This window comes from Coenobita brevimanus, chromosome 93 (assembly GCF_032717465.1).
Source record: "Coenobita brevimanus isolate Jiangsu-jjx chromosome 93, ASM3271746v2, whole genome shotgun sequence".
In the NCBI taxonomy this organism is placed as follows: domain Eukaryota; kingdom Metazoa; phylum Arthropoda; class Malacostraca; order Decapoda; family Coenobitidae; genus Coenobita; species Coenobita brevimanus.
The window spans coordinates 40,652,629-40,668,487 of record NC_137046.1 but is presented as its reverse complement, the minus strand read 5'-3'; the positions used below and the strand labels follow the sequence as shown (position 1 = coordinate 40,668,487).

The window sequence follows — 15,859 nt, the reverse complement described above, 5'->3', positions numbered from 1 at the left end:
TAGCTCAACAGGTTAGCTATTTATGTTTTTAGAGCATAAGGTCGGATGCTTTCTGAACAGACTTCGTAAATCTACTACTGCCATACCAAAGCAACTACTCCACTCTTATGCAACCAGTAGTATAGTACAAGTGTTAGTGCAGTATTTCATTACATTAACAGTGAACTATCAAATTTTGTAGTACCCAGTTACAAGCTACATATTCATGTTGATTTTTAAACCCCTACTACTGTATGATTTCTTCTACTGCTGTCTTGTAATTTGGACATGTATTATCATACTCATTTTTCTTGTAAATTAAGAAATTTAAACTATTCTTCATAGTTTCTAGTCCATTCATTAGAAAGAACTGACAGCTATTTTATACACTGTGTGGTTGGGAAGATTATTTTTTGCATTATTATGTTCCTGAAACCTCTTATCTCAGGAAATAAATTGTCTAGTTGTCTGTGATTATTTATATTTTCCCTTTTGCTTTTAAATGAAAGTGGAAAGCATCTAGAAGGACGCAGAAACGAGAAGACTGAGATGGTCTGGACACGCTGACATTATGGACCTGGGATGCTGGTTGAACAAGTGTAGAAGCACAAACGCACTAGACCGTCAACAGAGAGGTAAACCGAGACAAACTTGGGAAAAGGTGGTGCGATTTACAGGGTGTCTATTGTGGGCTGACCTTACATACTGAGGTGCAATATTACTAAAGAGCTGGAGCAGAATGAAACAAGATGGTGTATCGAGTACATGGAAAGTAGGCAAAAAACTATAATAAGGCAATTTTTACTTATTCTCCCACCCCCCTAAAAAAAAAAAAAAAAAAAAAAAAAAAAAAAAAAGCAAAGTTTAATTTGGCCTTTTACAATACAACTATGCATTCCTGCATACATCATAAGTTTCAGAGGAATGGATGCTGGCACTCTTCACTTTACTGTTTAGATGTACTAGCAAAATATTACTTTAGGTGAACCAACTTTTCCTTACCCTTTACTAGTAGTGTACCCACACCTCCACAAAGGAGGGGGAGGGGCATGGTGCAGCAAAGCACTATTCTGGAGGCATCCAGTGCTACATAGTGTGCACACAGTGAATAGTCTTACATTTCAAATGGGAGGGGCAGTGAGAGGACCAAGGGTCTGACTGGGAGGAGGCCATGCCTCCCCATAGCCACACAACTACCCTTTGCCAGCTAGAATGTGCTGGTGAGGACCTTACATGTGGTGGTGCTGTGCACATTGGATGAAGTTACTGCAGTCTCCACCTGGGAGCTGAATTTCCTCATATTTCCCTGCACTCCACTGTGGAAAGGATCCTGGTCTGACCCTGGAGAGGCCTTGTCTACAACTAGAGGGAGCTAGTTTCATTCAAAATGTACAAGTACTGCTGTATACCTATAGGACGGCCCCACAGGTTCCATCCTCAAGAGGTGATTGGAGACTATTTGATTATGCTGTACTAAAGGGCATAGCTAGTTATCTACCTTTAAATATACTGTAACAGAATACTGTAGCCCAGCCTCAGTTTCCTACACCCCAAAGAGGGTAAAATGAACCAATTCTGGCTCAGGGTTAGGATTCTGCAAGCACAATACAATAAATACACATTTCTGACTTCAGAAAAATATTGTGGTCAAAGATCAAGACCTTACAATGGAAACAGATGTAATGTATCAGCAACATAACAGTAAAATAACCTTTAAATGAGGAGTAACTGCAATGAACATTAAACATTGCCATATTCATTTCAGGACAGACAGCGAAGACAGCAGCAAAAAAGGGTGTAAAATGAGAAGGCTGCAGGTGCTGAGGAGATACATATAGAAACGATACACTAAAATGTAATGGAGAGGTGTAGTGAACTGTTTCTGAAATATTAAGAGGCTGCACCAGTGGAGCTGAGGGCAGTGCCTGCCCCCTTGTAGCTATATAAGTAAATATTACTCAAATTATTTTAAAAATGATTGTGAAACAACTCTGCCAAGTTTTGTTGGTAAGGGATCTGTTAGAAATACAGTACAGTAATGAAAAAAAATTATAGCAGGTATTATATATATATATATATATAAAAAATCTGACCCTATAGTGCTGATCCCTTCACTACATGAAGTTCTTAATAAAATCCTATGATGGTATAAATATCAGAAGAAAGCCATCATACAGCATGGTTTGATGGAAGTTGCTCTTATGGTCATCCCTTCAGTAGGGGGCACTTCTTGAAAATGAATTAAAGCATCTGGCGGTACCCAGAATAAGTTCAACCCCTTGAATCCAGTGACATATTTTATTAAATTAGTCTTGCTACCTAAACAATTTTTTGTTCAATTTAGGGGGCCATTAGCAGTTAATGGAAATGAGTGAGACTGGTTACCCTTGCCTTAAATGTTTGGACTGAGTAACTTAGCCCTGAGTTCTTACGCTCCTTATGGGCAGAAAAGGACTGGATGATGGTTGGTTAGATAATTTTTTTTTTTTTTTTTTTCTGATGATTTTAGTCAATCTACCAGAAAGTAGTAAAACTGGATGAGGCAGATAATTTATAGCCTTAATTAGTCCCTTCACAATTAGAGGTCCTTTCAAACATTAATAAAATCATTTGATGAGAGCCTGAGTAAAATAAAAAATACATCAGTAACTGATGTTGGATACTGAGTTGGGCAACTGGCAAGATCCAGTTTTAGTTTCAGAGTGTAAATGAGCTGTGGGAAGATTACTCACTAATTCAGAGAAATACTGGAATCAACAAAAAATTATAACATACAAAACAAGAGGAACGTTGTTAAAGGATTAGGCTCATTATAATGCTGCATTTTCAAAAAGTTATGAAACTGAAGAACTACAAGACACACTAAGTTTTAGGTTCACAGGGTAAGTGAGCTGTGGGAGGATTACTAATTCAGGGATATATTGGAATCAACAAAAAATTAAAACATATAAACAAAAGGAACACTGCTAAAGGATCAAGCTCATAATAATATTATCAAAATGTTATGAAACTGAAGGACTACAAGACATACTACTACTGTACAGTACACTACAGAACCAGTGTATGGCATTCAACAATACCATCCAATATCTTACTAATAAATAGGGTTGGTAGGATATACCGTATACAGGTATTAAACTGTCAACACTGAAAAATCGTGCATCCATTCATTCAGCATTCAAGCCTTTGAAATTCTCAGTTTCACTCACCAGGGAATAAGCCACACAAAAATGCACTTAACGTGATATGTACAGTAATCATCATCATCCGGACCTCCTTTCTCACCCAAGGGCAGGGTGAGGAGTAGCAATGTCCAGACAGCCCAAATTTGCCCAATCCAATGGGCCATGCATCCATTCACTCATCATTCAAGCCCCTGGAATCCTGGCTTTATCGGATAAACAAAAAACATCCACCACATTCTGTAGTTTCACATAATCGTATCTGACAGAGTCAATCCAGACACTGCCATGTTAAAAAGAGGTGCCAAAATCCCTGACCATGCACCAGCTCGATCTCTTGTCAGTTCCCTAGCCTCACCGACTTCCAAACCTCTCTTCCCCACACATTCATCCACCGTATCTCTCCAACTTCTCCTTGGCCTACCTTGCCTCTTCCCTTGTTTGAATTCACTCAGATATACCTTTTTCACCACTCTATTGTTATCCATTCTCTCCACATGACCGTACCGTCTCAATACACTCTCTTCGATTCTGGTGTTCACCGACCTCCTCACTCCGCATCTTTCACGAATCACATTATTTCGTATCCCATCCACCCTCTGTAATCCATATACATTGCTCAGCAGTCCCATCTCCATTGCTCTTACTCTTGACTTTTCATTTTCATGCCACACCAGAGTCTCACGTCCATATGTTAAAGTTTGCACCAACACTTCTTCATGTAAGCCTCATGCAGCTGCAACACTCAAGCCTCTGTTTCTTATCGAGGCCTTCATTGCACCAGCTACTTTTCTTCCTTGTGTCACTCTACTTTCAACTTCTTTTGCACATTTTCCTCTCTTTTCTATCACTGTACTCAGGTATTTGAACTCTCTCACCAATTCCAGTCTCTCTCCATTCACTGTTACATCGCACTGGGAGTCACCCTATCTCTCAGTAACCATCACTTTACTCTTTTCTACATTTACTCTCAAGGCACAATGCTTACAGACATCAGCAAAACTCTGCACAAGCCTACCAAGCTTTTGTCCGGTACTTGCTTGTAAGTAAACAACTTGCAAAAAATATTACAGAATCATGTTATTCATCATCACCGTCCTGTGTTTTCCATGTACTGGTGCGGAAAAAAGAAACAGACGCTGCCTAAGCCTAGGCGTACAAAAAGTGGTTCATTTCTGGCTGATGAGTTGCAGTGGGTTGGGTGGAAAAGTGGTTGCATCTTTCCCACACTTATGCCCATCTGATACCATTACCATTCCCCCACTTTCCCCAGTGTACAGTAACTCATCAGCCCAACTGTGCACCCACTCTAAGGCACTGTGTTCGTTTTTGTCTGAACCTGTACATGTAAGGTGGAGAAATCTAATCCAGTAGTCCTTTGTGTGTGTGGGGGGGGGGGGAGAGGGGAATATGAATCTGAGGATACACTGGTTGGACTGAAAAGTTGATTATAAAGAAGATGGAAAAAGTACAGTATTTACGGAAGCAGCAAATGGATAATAATGATGGTTAAACAGCATATGTCAGGAGTTTTGATGTCACATAATGATGTAAGAATAATTGTAACCAACTGATTATTACAAATGGTTAAACAGCATATGGCAGGAGTTTTATGCCACATATGACATAACTATAAATGTAAGTGACAATGATTATTACAATTACCTAAAAAAAATATATATATATATTTCTAGAAAAAAAGATAATGGGAGAATGAGACATAAAAAAATTTACAAAACAGAGAACGACAAACTGCTCTGAAAATATAAAGATACAGAAAAAGGGTTATCAACTTAAATGCATTCACTCAGAAATATGTGTGGTACAGCAACATTTCGGGGCAAGAGTACAGTATTGGTGAAGTGTTTGTACCATGTGACAAAAAGCTGAAATTATTAGCTGGATATCATTCAGAATACAAAGAAAAAGATACATGTAAGTACCAGTAAGTGCTGAGCTGTTGTTGATCATCTCCAGTCTGTCTGAATGAGCAGACTCAACAATCACAAGCAAGCAACCACCCCTGCATGGCCGTTCCACGAAGTAACCAATGTTCCCTCGTGATTGACAGCGCCTCGCTGTGACAAGGTGCAGGGAAATGTGTAAAGGTTGGGTTCTTGAGTGGATGCTGCATTTGCATCTCTCCACCCAGTTAACAGGGGCACCATAGAAGGCTCCACTTCACTCCATGATATGTTATAGGTTTACCATTCAGTGTCGTAAATGGTTTGCTGTGATACAAGAACCCAATAGATCTGTCACTCACTGTGCAGCCATCTGAAGTGGAAAGAGTAAAAAAAAGTATGTATGTATGTATGACAGGAAGGAAAGAAGTTGGAAGAGAGAGTAGACACTGAAATAGATGGATAAAGATGAAGGAAGACAGGCAGCACTACATCATGTGAGTGAATGATGGTTGCAACCACCTTTCATTAGGTAGGTGGTGACACAGCAGTTAAGGCAGATGGAAATGTAAGTAAACCAAACCAAGATAAAGGGACAGGGTTTGGTAGCACATAATCAAGAAGGATTCAAATAGTGAAGGACAGTGGCTGAAAAAGGATATGACTAGCTGGGTCTTTTCTTCATGGCTACTCTGGGAATTATATCAAACAATAAACCGATACTGATGGATAAGTGTAGCACAAATGTGAGTTATCAATCATCATCCAATTCTGTAATGCCTCATCACATGTGTAGTGGCCTGAGGTTAACAGCCTTAACTACTCATTCTAAACATTTAACCTCTTAAGACCAATGCTGTCTTGTCATTTTATTCTTGCTACAAGTAGACTATTTTGTTCACTGTAAGGACAGACATTTTGACAAGAGCTTTCATTACCTTATCTATTCAGGGTTCTTCTAAATTGAATGAATCAATCTGGTGGCAATAAAAGAATAAACATTTACAGGAAGATGCCATCAGGTTCAAAGCATCATGACAAAGTGACCCCCTGCAGCATTATGTCATCAACAAATTCCTAGCATCCATTTGATTTAAACTCTAATGAAGTATATGAGCTGTCACCATCATTAATATCTATATTGATGTGGTACACATAGGTTTTGACTTGTGACACCTTTTTCTGAAAGAATCAGATATTTTACTAGCAGGTGGGGGTGCTCACCATCAACTCACTTGATGTAGTGCTGCTCTTGGGTGACTGCCCTCTCCTCTCTTCCTTCCTCTTTTGTCTTTGCTTCCTTCATTCTTTTCTCTTCCTTCTGCCAACGGGTGACTTCACACTCCCTCTCCTGTCTTTCTTTCCTCTTCCTTCTGCCTGTGGGTGACTACACTGAGTGACATGCCAAACGGTTTCTTGTACACCAAGAAACCATTTACTATGCTGGATGGTAATCATATAACCAAATTATGGTGCCTGGTGGTTTAGTGGCTACTTAAGGCGTTCCAATAGGATTAAGCCTGTGCAGGTATCTGTCCAAGGGGTGGTTGGAGTTTATTGCTCCAGTAAAGCCACTCAGGGATGAGTGAGGCTGGTCATTCTCATCTTAAATGTCAGGACCAACTTGCCTAGCCCCAGGCTCCTACACTCCTCAGGGGGCAACACAGGATTTGATGATGATGATCAGATATTTAAGTATCTGACCACCATTCCTACAGAAGAACCCTTGAAAGTCAGGTGCAAGGCTGTGCCACATTCTTTATGGCAAACTGCACTGCTGAAATTAACCATGATTCACCAGTGATGAACATCAATTTCATTTCCTTGTGAACAGGAATGGCAACAAAAAAAGATGCAGCAATAAAAAGAACTCAGTCACAGAGAATATATCAGATGGCACAGAAAATATCTATGTATTCTGACAATAGCATCCTCCTGGTACAAAGTACAAGTAAGATGAAAAAGTATATAATATAAATTAAAGCTTTCTGAAGAGTGTTCAATGAACAAATGAATCATAATACAGAGCTATGAAAAAGCATAATGAAATGCAATCTAAGTCTACTGTAAACATGAAAATGGAGGAAGAGATTAAGTTTCATACAACATAGGACACTATATGTACGAACACATGGTGAAGTTAGCAAAAAAAATATAAATGAAGAAAAAACTGACAGGCAATGTAAACCTACAAATGGATCTGGACATAAATGTTCATTATGAAATAACTGATAGACTGTGAAACAGAACACTCTTAAGAGCATCTAAAAAACAGATATTTGATAAGGGGAATTTATGAAATGTTTGGCATGGAGGATATGGCTGAAAACATGCAGTAGGAAGCAGTGAAATAATGGAGTGGATGATGACACTCCTGTGGATGGAATGAAGCCAGGATTTCAGGGGGCTGGAATTAAGTACTAATGACTGGCCCACACTCTAGGTATGTTGCTGATAGATTTCCCACTTTCAGTACTTCTTCACCTTGCTTCTAGACTTTGTCGCATAACATTCTTAGATGGGGAAAAATATCAAGATTGAGATGAGAGGTGACATGATAAAATGAGTAGCTGCATGATGACATGTTGGCAAAGTAGGTGTCTGAAAGTAAGATTACTGGTAGCATTGGGAAAAAAAAAAAAAAAAAAAAAAAAAAAAAAAAAACAGGAAATGGTGGAAGTTTAAAGACAGGATATTAAATGTGAGCAAAAAAATTACCTTCTGGGAAGGAATGAAAGGGTAAAACAGCAGATATTTCTGTAATAGTAAGCCTTTAATTGGCATGTGTCAGTAAGTAAGGCACCTGTGAGACAGAAACCATCCACAGAAGTGACACAATGTAGAATATACAGCAAGTAACTTATATCAAACAACATACAAAAACTTATCTAGCTTATCTACCAGAGTAACCTATGTATCTTACTGAATACATTAAATGGTACACTACATCCTGTATTGACAATCTAAAAATGCATTTTGAGAATAAAAAACAGACATGATTAAAAATACATCTTTGGTTTGACTCTGATAAAAAATGTTTACTTAAATACACTGACACAAATAACAAACACTGATATTCCAGTATTTGTTGCACTTGTTCAAAATGAAACTGTCAGTATGTTAACTAGACTGCTTTAGTTGTCCAGTTCCAAACAGCATACTGCCCAATACCAGTTCAGTTAGTGGTGGCTTTTAGTGTTAAGATGTATTCTCCCAGATCTTCAGGCTTCTTTGAACTCCAAGTAAGACTGAAGTTTACTCTGACACTCTGCAGACACTGGCATTTCTCTGGAAGAAAAAGAAGGGGGGGAAAAAAAAAATCAGTCGATATAATACTGTAATGATTATACACAGGATTGCATAAATACCATTACTTATGCTGCCTTAACCTGTTGCGGCAGCACTAGGTTTTCCCACTCCACACACATGCACACAAGCATGCATGCTAACAAAAATGCACACATGCATGCGCAAGCATGCACACTAACAAGCACGTACGCATGCATGCGCAAAATACAAAGGAGAATTACTAACACAGACTCTTGTAAAGAGCTACAAGAAGAATTAAATAAACTTCATGAATGGAGTAGTACATGGCAAATGGAATTCAATGTGGACAAGTGTCATGTAATCAAGTTTGGTAAAAGTGGAAAAAGACCTGATTGGGATTATAAGTTAGGAAATAAAACCCTATACACATCAGAAAGAGAGAAAGACCTAGGTATGATTATCAATAACAGACTATCTCCGGCTGACCACATCAGCGAGAAGGTACGGAACATGTATACACTGCTTGCAAATATGAGAATAGCATTCACATACATAAATGAAGACATGCTAAGAAGGATAATAACATCATTCATTAGACCAACCCTGGAATATGCATCAGTAGTCTGGAGTCCTCATCTCAAAAAGCACATAGACAAGATTGAAAAAGTTCAAAGGGCCGCTACAAGATGGATAACAAGTTTAAGGGACCTAAGCTACGAAGAAAGACTAAATAAACTGAATCTACCAACACTACAGGAGAGAAGGAAAAGAGGTGACATGATAATGCTATATAAGTGCATATCAGGGAAGGAGAAAATAGATATAAATGATTACTTAACATATGGAGAAGCATCAGCAAGAGGACACTGCAAAAAACTGCACAAGAAGAGAGGTGATAAAGACGTAAGGAAATTCAGTTTCCCAAACAGAGCAATTGATCAATGGAATGCACTACCGAATGAAATAGTGTGTGCCAAAACAATTCACAAATTTAAGGATATGTATGATAAATATGGTTTAAGACACGGGACAGTACGAGCTTGACTCATTCCTGTAAAGATACAATTAGGTAAGAACAATTAGGTAAAAACACATGCACGCACACACGCATGCATGCACACAAACACACACACACACACTAACAAGCACGTAGGTATCCATGCACAAGCACACATGCACGCACACACGCATGCATGAACACACACACACACACACACACACACACGGTCTACTACTAAACTCACACAAGCCCATGCTGATTTCTCTACTGTACATAGCTGAAGTTCATCAATTACAATTTTTGAGTCACTTTATTCCCTGCCAGTGACACAGCTTTACTCACATTCAGTTGGCCAATAGTACAAGAAGCACCACTTCCACAGTGCAGTACAGTAATCACTCTAATATCCAGACGCCCAATAACCGAACAGCCCCACTAACCGAACCTTATCGTCCTGGGATCAAACATTCCCAAAATGGTCCGAAAATCCAAAAAAATTATAAAAAAAATTGATTTTTTGCCGTCCGTAATTTGAACTTGCCGCGCGCGCCGCGTGAGAGCATTGTTTTGGTTCGTCATTCCTCTGACGTCCGATAGAGCGCCGCTGCATCCTCCCCACTTCCCGCCTGTCTCTCGCCGCGACAAGACCTACGCTGTTCGCCATGGCTGCCCACGTGCTTGCTTTTGTGGTGGTGCCGTACTTGCTGCAAGGCCTCCTGCTGCTCTCTGCCCTACTCTTAGTGTGTGTGATGATGGCCCCGCCTCCTGAGAAAAGGAAGAGAGTGGTGTTGACTCTGGAGAAGAAACGGGAGATATTGGAGAAGGTTGATGCGGGTTGGTCTTCCTCACGCATTCTCCGCGAGTTCAACCTGGCCCGGTCGACTTAGTTCGATATCAAGCGTTCCCGAGACAAGCTCATGCAGTACACGGCTGACTTCTCGTCGAGAAGCAAACGCAACGTGGAGAGGAAGGTTATGTTTACCCCCAAGTATGCAGAGATCGACCGCTCCACGTTGATTTGGTATCGACAGCAACGTGCAGCTGGTGTGATGGTACGTGGAACGGAGCTGAAGGCTGCTGCTGAGAAGTTTGCAAGGCTTCACGACGCCCTTGACTTCAAGGCATCCGAGGGTTGGCTCTTCGCGTTCAAGTTACGACATGGCCTTACTAACCGTAAAGCACATGGCGAAGCATTGGACGCTAACGAGGATGGAGTGGACGAGTTTCGGCACAAGGTGAAAGGCTTGATCGACAGGGAGGGCCTCACTCTCGGTCAAGTCTATAACGCTGATGAAACTGGCCTATTCTATCGCTCGGTGCCAACGAACACTCTAGCCGATGAGACGGAGAAGCGTGTACCTGGCTGCAAGCTTTCTAAGGAACGGATATCTGCTTTGTGTTGTGCCAATGCTAACGGCATGCACCGGCTTAAGCCCGTTATTGTTGGCCGTGCAAAGCAGCCTCGGTGCCTTCGTGGGGTGATGGATGTCCTTCCTGTCGTATGGTACCATTCTTTGAAAGCATGGTTCACAGCTGTGATTTTCAAAGACTGGTTTCACCGTCACTTCGTCAAGGAGGTCATCCAGTACCAGACGAAGACACTGGGAATTCCTCGCGACCAGGTAAAGGCTCTCCTTCTCCTCGACAATGCACCTGCCCACCCGTGCGACAAGGACTTGGTTGCTGAAAATGGCCGTATTAGGTGCATGTTTCTGCCACCTAATACGACTGCTCTCATTCAACCAATGGACCAAGGAGTGATCGTGGCAACAAAGCGCCTGTACCGTCGGAAGTTCCTGGACGAGGTGATGGTTGTCCTCGAGGACGAGGACGAGCGCAGGGAAGGACGTGACACTCGAGGCAAGCGGACTTTGGAAAACCTTCGCCGCTACATCAAGTCTGCGCTGTACAACTGGGCTAGTGCATGGAAGGAAGTCCCTGTGAAAACTCTTGAAAATGGTTGGTCTCGTCTGCTTCTCGGAACAGATGTGGAGTACGATTTCCTAGGGTTTGACATGGATGACTTCCATGCACGGCTACGTACGCACGGCGACGATGTTGATGTAGACGATGTTCGTGAGTGGTTGGACGACGACGAGGGCGATCCTGGGTATCAGACGTTGTCTGATATCGAGATCGCATCTTCGGTTGCTGGTGTCAGTCCCGAACTTGAAGATTCCGACGACGAAGGCGATGATGATGCGGACTCCTCTCAGCAGGACACTACTCCAGCCATCCCCAAGCTGAGCGCACTCCGGGAACATCTAGAGTTCGTCCTAGACTACCTGGAACACCCGGACTGCGACAGGGAGATGGGACCCTTGGGACTCGTGGAGGAAGTGCGTGCTTTCCGGCAGCGCATCATCAATCGCCAGAATCGTCGGTCCTTGCGTCAGTCAACGATTGACAGTTTTTTCAGGCCCGTGACCCCCGCTGTGCCAAGCCCTGGTTCCACTCCGTTGCCTCCCCAAGACAGGCCCTCATGCTCCGAGCCACAGCCCAGCACATCAGCTACAGTGGAGTCACCGCTCGATGTGAGTTTGCGGCTATCTTCAGAGTCTTCTGTAGTCGGTACGCCATCACCACGACCCACCGATGCACCCCTTGGTCGCCTGCCAGTGATACTCTCGGACTCTGACAGTGAATAAACAGCAAGAACTTCTCCACTAGACCACACGGGAATTTTGAGTGTTGTGCAGTGAAAAAAACGGTGTGTTGTGTTAAGGTTTTCAAGTTGGGAGAAAAGACTCAGTAGAAAAGAAATTTAACGTAACTAACCTTCTTTGTTTTGGCTTTGGAAAATTAAAAAAACTTGGGAAAAGTTAATGTGCAACACTTAAAGTAAAATGGAACATTATTTGGACTAAAGTGAACACTGTGAAAAGAACGGACTTCTGTGTGTTAGTGACTAAGTTCAGTGCAAGACTTCAGGAAGAGTGTAGTGCAAGTGCTTCAGGAAATCGTTCTTACTGTCAGAGTCCGAGAGGAGGCGGTTATTCATCGAGGTGGCCAGGGACTTGCTGTAAGTAGCCAGAATGTTTCATGTTGTACTATTTTCCATACTATATTTACCAGAATGTTTCATATTCTACTTTTTTCCATACTATACTTACCAGAATGTGTCATACTGTACTTCTTTCCATACTATACTTACCTCATGCATGTGCAGTAGGAATGTGTTTTTCAGAGTTAGGTTCGGTTAGAGTCCATAAGTACCAGAATGTTTATTAATGTATGAACATACAGTACTTCTAAACCCACATTTTATGTTTCTTTTGCATTTATTTCAGTCATTTACGTGCCTTATTGGTGTGATTTGGGTGTTAAATAGGTGCTATGCATGTCCGGAGGGAGTTGTATAGGTGTTTCTCTGAGTTAGGGTCCATAAGTACAAGTCCATAAGCTGGGGCCCAATATCCGGACGAAACCAATATCCGAACCTATCGATGGCTCTATTGATCCGGATATTGGAAGGGTTACTGTATTTCTAAATTTTCTATTTTTTGCTCGTGTGTGTGTGTGTGTGTGTGTGTGTGTGTGTGTGTTTCTTTTTTTCTTTCTCTCTTTTTTTTGGGGGGTGGGGGAAGAGAGGAAGGCCAAAAAAAAAAAAACCTAGGACGAGGTCATAGAGTGTGACCATAGGGATAAGGGACTGAACAGGGAGACTGCCAGAGATCGAGCAACATGGAAAGCCACCACTAGGTAACGAAGGCCAACGCATGCAAACATGTTGGATCCTTTATAAATTAAATGAATCCATAGTAAATCTGAAAAAATAATTGTTCTAAAAATCATAAACTGTCTGCAGTGATGGAAAAAAAAATAAATACAAGAAGCACTATTCACAGAAGAATAGAAAAGAATGATGAAAGAGAAGGAAAAATGCATAACAGTACATAAACTGCATAGGCACTGTGTGTCTGTAATAGCAATCCCAGTTGGAAATCAGTGGATGGAACATAGGTACTAGTTCAGTATACTTCATGGTAACATGTATGTAAAGTACAGCACCAGTTCCTATATAACTGAACTAAGCATGCAGTAAATAACGGCTTACATAAAAAACAATCATGTCAGTATCCACTGAACTAACTAACTGTATACAGAACTTACAATACTGTTGGGCCAAAGGTGGTGGTGACTGTGTAAATTGCAGATCTCAAGGATAATTTGAGTGCCTTCCTCAGCTGCTGTTCAGACTGGAAATTTTCACCCGTACTGGCTCTTCTGGTGACTGACACTCGACCAACACTATCCACCATCTAAGGGGGGGGGGAAGGAATTCTTTTAATGCTAGCTCCTAAGCATACAGGTATTCTGTACCCATCTCTACAAATTCTAGGCTGATCCTTTCTTACTTCGTGACAACCTTAAATAACTCCATACCGTACACAGTAATAATATTCCTAACAAAACCCTCGAAGTATGTTTTCAACAACATTCCTAATCCATCTGTTACTCTGTGCTTTCAACAAATTATCTTAATCCATTTGTTCCTAATTCAGTGACCGAAACTCCACTGTTTATGTTCACATTCAGGTGGCACTGATTCGTATCTCAGCTTTTCCATTTTAACTCCACTGTTTTTATTCATATTCAGTTACTACTGATTTGTTTCTCAGCTTCTCCATTTTATTCTATCACTCAGGGAACTAAAAACATGTACGGAGCAGCCACCCTCACATGGGAGATGGTGCCCCACCAGCCTGGACTAGGGCCCTCTTCACTAGGTGCAAGGTATAATGAAGAGGTTCTGTTCCCATGTAAGACCTGAATCTGTCTCTCTTAGCACAGGGCAACCAAAGCACTACTTGAAGGCTCCTCTCCACCATAAACACTCAACACCTCTGTCATTACACTGACAGAGCCACAGAGCAAAAGTAGACAAATAAAACAATCACCACACAAACATTACCCTAACTTCTTAAGTAACATCCCACTTCCAGCAATTCCAATACCAGCAATGATGAAATACCTACTAATTTCAAATGTGGGACAATACAGGCATACCCCGGTTTAATGATGCAATTCGTTAAGTAAAAACCCATCGCTAGGCACAGTATTGTATCGTATCTTGGAGTAGATTTTCATGTAAAGTATAGGGATGCATTTTTGAGCCTTGGGTTTCCCCCCCAACCAAATCCTAAACCCACCCAAAATGAGTCCAAAAACAAGTTTCTAGCTAGCCTAAGCCCCAAATTAGCTTTAAAACAAGGTTAACTATGCCCAAAAGCAGTTTATAACTCACCTAAACCCAAAAATAAAATCTGAAAGTCATTAAAAAATAATTCTGGAAAAAAACAAACTTAGTAAACTGTACCCCACAATGACAATGTTCACCCTACCTATGACTAAAACAAACTAATCTAGGTCTAAAAATAGTTTGTAAATCATCAATACTAAATTTAAGTATAAAATATCATCAAAATTGGTTTTTAAAAAACAAAACCCTTCATTATACAAGGGTTTGGCCATTGTTTGGTGGGGCAGAGTGGTATTTCTACCCACATCGCTAAGCCGGGGTATCGCATATAGAGGTATCGTATCTCAGGGTCTGCCTGTACTTGATCATAACCTTATACTGTACTACAAATTCTTCCTGACGTTCAACCAACACAGATATCCTTAAAGAGAACTGATTGAGTTCACCCTGCTCAGCTTACATCATGCCATCACCCAGACCTGTCTGTTACCGACTTCAATTCAGCTTGGACGGAATTGCAGATGACATGCATATCCCGCTAGTAGAACAGGACCACAAAACATAACACACATAATAGAGCACTGCACAGCATATGCCACACTGAGATGCAGACACAATATTAACAGTTTAAGAAGCGTAAGGGATGATCCCATACTGTGGGGGCAGCTGCTCACCGGTGGTTAACAGGCAGGTTATGCTCAGCCAGGTGAACTGGGGTTATGCAACAACAACTACTACTCTCAGTGCTCCTCTGATGGTTCTTCTTCCCTGCTTCTCTGAGTTTCACCTTGCATACTACTTATAGTCAGGGTCTTTTCACTTGAAGAAACTAGGCCACTCCTACACCACGAATATTAAATACTGAAATACACAATGACCATCCATGATGTGCATTTCCATTGCAGTACACTGTATGTGATTCATGTATAAGACAAGAGGTTGCTGGTCAGGTCCAAAATATTTGCATAATACGAGCAGAACATGCATCAAGTGAGACATGAGCAACAAACTGTCCAAATATGGCACTTTCTATCACTGGACAACCCTCATTCTCATTGCATGAGGTACATGATTGCATAAAGGACCCCTGGAAATCTCTTCACTCCCAAGCCCATCTACCATCACAGTTCATTTCAAATAGCGCTGGCTGCGGCGAACTGATCAATAAAATGACAAACTTTAAACGATGTCTAAGCCTGTGATTGGAACTGTTCATAATTCTATGGTATCACGCTTACAATGTGGAATACAGTATGTGTAAGTTATATTAAATGGCCATTACTTCTTACCACATTCTTGAGACCATTATGTGGTCCAATTT

At 41.1% G+C, this 15,859-nt stretch overlaps 1 protein-coding gene across 1 annotated transcript in view; it reads right to left on the bottom strand.

The window, feature by feature from the left end:
- Positions 1–7,857: 7,857 nt before the first annotated feature.
- The window catches only part of Ndc1 (Nuclear division cycle 1), a 50,410-nt gene continuing 42,408 nt past the window's right edge, over positions 7,858–15,859 (bottom strand). Inside the window, exons 9-10 of the mRNA XM_080282525.1 lie at positions 13,449–13,597; positions 7,858–8,353 (exon numbers count right to left, since the gene is read on the bottom strand). Coding sequence (XP_080138651.1) covers positions 8,287–8,353; positions 13,449–13,597 — 216 coding nt within the window. The 3' untranslated portion in view covers positions 7,858–8,286. The remainder of the gene's footprint in view (positions 8,354–13,448; positions 13,598–15,859) is intronic.